The sequence below is a fragment of the Lingula anatina genome, chromosome 2 (assembly GCF_051362555.1).
Source record: "Lingula anatina isolate TDL-2025a chromosome 2, LinAna3.0, whole genome shotgun sequence".
Taxonomy (NCBI): domain Eukaryota; kingdom Metazoa; phylum Brachiopoda; class Lingulata; order Lingulida; family Lingulidae; genus Lingula; species Lingula anatina.
In genome coordinates, this window is record NC_141768.1 from 22,684,332 (window position 1) to 22,689,439 (window position 5,108).

At 38.2% G+C, this 5,108-nt stretch overlaps 1 protein-coding gene across 1 annotated transcript; it reads right to left on the bottom strand.

Annotated features, from left to right (window-relative positions):
* Positions 1-296: 296 nt before the first annotated feature.
* Positions 297-4,710, bottom strand: LOC106174519 (sulfide:quinone oxidoreductase, mitochondrial). Its single transcript, XM_013556118.2, has 10 exons — positions 4,441-4,710; positions 3,291-3,461; positions 3,034-3,087; positions 2,623-2,820; positions 2,232-2,335; positions 2,038-2,140; positions 1,740-1,923; positions 1,484-1,551; positions 1,192-1,367; positions 297-1,063 (listed from the first exon to the last, which is right to left on the bottom strand). Exons 1-10 carry the CDS (start codon positions 4,645-4,647, stop codon positions 1,003-1,005), a joined length of 1,326 nt encoding a protein of 441 aa, XP_013411572.2. The 5' UTR covers positions 4,648-4,710; the 3' UTR covers positions 297-1,002.
* Positions 4,711-5,108: the final 398 nt, after the last annotated feature.

Below are 5,108 nucleotides of genomic sequence, written 5' to 3' on the forward strand. Positions count from 1 at the left end.
ATCGAATTTAGTGGAGACGTTCAGAGGCTCAATACGGAAGAGTTGGCAATGACTTTCTTTCAAACTGAATGAAGTCCAGAAAATTGATGTTGAATACAGTTTTTTTTTTCTTTAACGAGCAGAAACGGGAGAGTTGACATTGGCTAACATGAAAAAGGAGGCCCATTCAACATGCAATGAAAATTGAGCAATTTTATCTGATAAATCGCCGCTTTTATATTTGAACAATGTGAGATAGGATGTACCGGTACCAGTGATCACATTCAACGTTCAAAATACAGGAACTTTGGACAACAGACTTTTTCAGAATATATTTTCAACATTTTGTATGACTAACAACAAACAAGAGGCGATAATTGTGTGCAAGACAGCATTGGCAATTGTTCACAGAAGACGAGAAAACATTCACATTCCATGTATTTGACATGATTAAAAATCTTGAACAATTTAGAAAAAATAACGACATCTGCATGGTACGTATAGTTGACATAATGAAAAAATATTGCAATTTATGGTTTCGTTTTAGGTGTCCATGTTAGGTGGAGTGTGCGTGTTCACTTTTTCATGGTCACTACATTGTAGACATGCTACTTTTCTCACTCGCTCCTCGCAGTGTATAGCTTTCTCGACAAAATATATATGTATAGGCCACTTTAATGAACGTTTTAAAGACCATTCATTTTGCAGTCAGCTACAGCCAAATTAAATGGTTGCATCTATTTTCAACTCAAATGTTCTGGCAGGAAATTTTACTAGAGGGGTTGTGTCCTAATATGTCTTATAGACAAACCATTTAAAAGGAAGACATATTTTTAATTTTTCACTCATGATATTATGTAAAATTCATTTTTAGTCGTTATGTTAGGGACACGTTTATGCATTAAATGTTTATTACATATTCCGTATCCTGCTTAAAATCCCTTTAACACAATTTAGACTGTATGACAATAACGCTGCCGCTGTGTATATATTTGTTGTCCAACGCTAGCAACCTGGCTCCATCTATTTGGTCAATCCGAGGTGAAACAACTTTCGGAAAGGAGCAGGACCTTCCCACCAGCCTCTGCAAAAGATCGAAATATCGTGAGCACAAGTAATTGGCTGATTTCGGAATATTTAAATGACAGTATTCCGGTGACAAGTCTGAGAGAGAGAAAGAGAAAGACAGAGAGAGGGGGGGGAGACCCTTACTTTAGCATCAGGTTGTAACATACAGGAAGAACATGTTTCTTCGTAAGTAACATCGTGCGTCTTTCCTTAGCTTGGTTGAATGGGAATGTTTCCATTGGATGACCGTCGAAGCCAAACTCTGCCATAACACAAGTTTCGTAGCTAGTGACCAATGGACAGGACGTATATCCGTCGTACTGAAACAAACAATCAAATTTGAACACTTTGGGTGTGTACCTTTAATTTGTCTTCGTCGGATATTATTTACCACATTTAATTGCATTTAAATCAGCTGCGAAGTAAACATGCCCACCTTTGGTACTAATTCTTTTCCATTCATTGCCGCTGTGATATTTCTCCTCAACACACCGCACTGACTTGCTGGAATGGAACATTTTGCACGCTCTTCTTAAGACCAATCTGAATTTTTCTCAGTATGATTTTTGTTGCATATTTACGTCATCATATTTTAACCAAAGCTATTATTCAGATATTAATTTATGCCTTCGGCAAAAAGTCACAACAGAACAAAAAAACAGGTAAACAAAAATGGCATAAAATGATGAAACCTGCGGCGGCTGCAGTCTTCGATGTTGGAACATTGGTGCAGTCTCCAATGGCAAAGATGTTCGGGTAGACCACGTGCTGCAGGGTGTTCTTATTCACGTTCACATAGCCGGTTGGATCCACTATTGGGCTATTCATGAGCTCTGTGGGAGGGGTCATAGGAGGGGTGACGTGCATGAAATCATACTGAAAAAGATGTGTGTCTATGTTCAAAGTGAATACAGTCAAATAAAACATGCAAAAAACGAAAATAATGTCAGAGGGAGAGAGAGAGAGAGAGAGAGAGACTGACTGACTTACCGGAAGTGTATACGTTTCTCCTGTATCCAGCTTCATAAAATCTGCCTCCTTCTTATCCGGCCGCACTTCAACCAAATTTCTCTTGAAATTTACCTCTATGCCTCTATAGGAAAAGTGTAAAACACGTAAATAAATTATAATTAACATAAAAAGTAAAAAATTGGTAAATTTTGATTTAGCATCGTGATACTTACCTTTCTTTACATATTTGCTCCAGTACCTTGGCGTATTTTGGTGCACTAAACATGACGCCAAGTGCCGTATTGTAGATCAATTTAGTCTTGTTTTTAATTCCGTTCTGAATGAAAAGATGACAAAAATAATATAAAATATAAATAAATAAACTTTAGAAATGCTGTGATTTGGATTAATATTCTCAGCTGCAACCGAAGTAATCAGAAATGATCTGAGTTTTATAATACGCGCACTTTTAATATCCAAAACCAAAAGCTGAATTTTCGAAAACAAGTTAACAAGCAAACAACTCTGTTGCGATTATATGGATATCACGTCATTTGAAAACAGGCTAAATCTTTTTATTGGGCTCATAAGAAAATATTTCGAAAGTTTGAAAACGATCCCTACCTCCTTCCACTTGGACTCGGCTAAGTACATTATCTTCTGGGGGGCTCCAGCGCATTTGATGGGCGTATTGGGTAGCGTGAAGACCGCGTTGCCGCCCTTAAATGTCTCAATGCCATTGATGGTACGAGACACATATTTTGGGGAGTAGTTGGTGACTAAGTAGGGATCAACGTCAAATGCTTCAGGTAAACCTTTAATCTGCAGTGAGAAATGCACAATTGAAATCTAATATAGATTAATGGCTTTTACATACAAGCATGGAGAAAAAAAACATCTGTATTAGAAGATAATAATATATACATATATATATAAATATATACGTGCACTAGGTTTTTTGGATTTAATTACGTTTAAATAATATGTTCTATTCGTGGCAATTTCATTTAAAAAACAAAGAATGGTAAGACTTGCATATTCGTAATGCAGCTGCAAACCCATGGCAACGACTAGAAACTGGTACTTGATCTGGAAGAGAAAAGAGTAAATTCAATGAACTGAAGTGAAATGAATGACTCAACCCTTTCATATGCTGTCAATTATTTACGTCTTCTACTATACATCCGACCACCTTTGCCTATTTGCGTTGAGGTTAACAAATAAGTTAAAATAGGTAAAAAAAATGTGGTTTTATTTTATATAAAAAAAAAGGTTAAACCGAGACACCAGACCTGATCCCCCGCTGCAGTTGTTACAATATCGTTCTTGGGGTCGAACTCCACTGCCTTGTCCTTGAACCAGTCACAGGTGTCGGGGATCACAGACGACATCGGCCTCGCGGAATTCTCCATTTTTTTCAGCCCTCCTCCAATTAGCGTAAACATGGCTTGATTGTAGTGAACCTGTAACATAATACATTTGCGAAGGAACTAAGTAAGGGAATTGTGTAATTTTTTCAAAACCACGCCAGTCGTTAGCACAGTAAGCATGGGGCTAAGAAGAAGCCTTCGCTGTCCCTATTTTTTGACTGCCCCCTACACAAACACACGCGCACACAATTACTAATTAATGTAAATTAAAAGAACCGTTATGTTTCAATATGTTTCATATTATTTTGTAAGCTCATTAAACGAGGTGATCTGATCACATGGTTATGAATATCTTTATTTTGTTCTATAATTCATCTACTTTTCCCCATCTCTGATTATTTTTACATGACTACGCGCAAACGGGCAATCTGTTACACAGTAATATAGTTTGCCTTCCTTTTTTATCGATGTTTGTATGAGTACTTTAGTTTCTCATTTCCATAACAAAAGTACTTCACTATAAGAAACAAGCTGGAAGTGTTTGGTGGATACGACCGTAAAAGAAGATCCCCCCACTTCCCCGCCCTCAACACACGCATGCATACAACCATAGTGGTTCATTTGCTAAGCTGGAAAAGACATCATCAGGCTAACTTAATACGATTGCCAAGTTGCACTGGCTTGGTTTCAAGTAGGTCCTTGTGACAATCTTCTTCAGGAAAACACGTCGACCAATTTACGTGAAATTAAAGGCATAAAGTAAGCACACGAACTATTAGAATGCATCTTGGAATAACTTTCCATTTTTTTTTTTCTATTTTCATTTCTTGCATACGCATCATCAGGTGTATGCCGCTCTCCTCACGTTCACCTTAGTATTCATAGCACGTTGTGATTTACCGAGTACAGGCGTGGGACTGCAACAGCCGCGCGTGAAAAAGCAATTGTTTACTAATAATTAACTACTACTTTTCAACTCTTCAGAGGCGACCAAAACGGTCTGTGACTTTGCTCGTATAATAAATACACACAAAAAGCTACACTTCACTCGTGAACGTTTTTGCGCACTTACATCAGACGGCTCAATGACGGCAACTTTCCCTTTGCCCAGTTTAGACCCAAACTTGCTGGCAATGGCCGAACCACCAGCTCCAGAGCCAACGACCACCAGTTCATAGTTCTGTGCCCCAAGACGTGAAGATGTGCTGAAATAGGAAACTTTAAAAGGCTTTGGAGCTGCACAACGAAGCAGCAAAGTAGCCCCTCTACTGCCAGCCATAGTTAACAAACAGAGAAATTGTGTCGCTGTATGAATAATCCCGTTCTCGCTAAGAGGCGCGTGCGTGACCTTGGCACCTAGGCGTCACGTTTTCCCGTTTTGACTTTTAGTACATACACGTTCTCCTATGAAAAGGGAATGGATCGTATAAAATATAAGGCAATGAATACGTAGTGTTTAACCACTATCTCAGATAATGATGAACACTTAACAATTGAGGAACATTTCTGTGGCATTCTAAAACTGGAAATTCTGACACCGTCCGTCGTTTCAAGAAAGGGGTTCGTTACATTTTTCACACTCATGAACAGATATTAGGCCCTATGCCGCTCGAACTTTTTTATTCGGTCTGTATTGTAGAAGAGATTTACCTTCATTCATACGCACACCATTGCCATTCACAAAACAGATCATTGAAACGGATTAAATTATAATATCAATAAAACAAGGGTGAAAACATG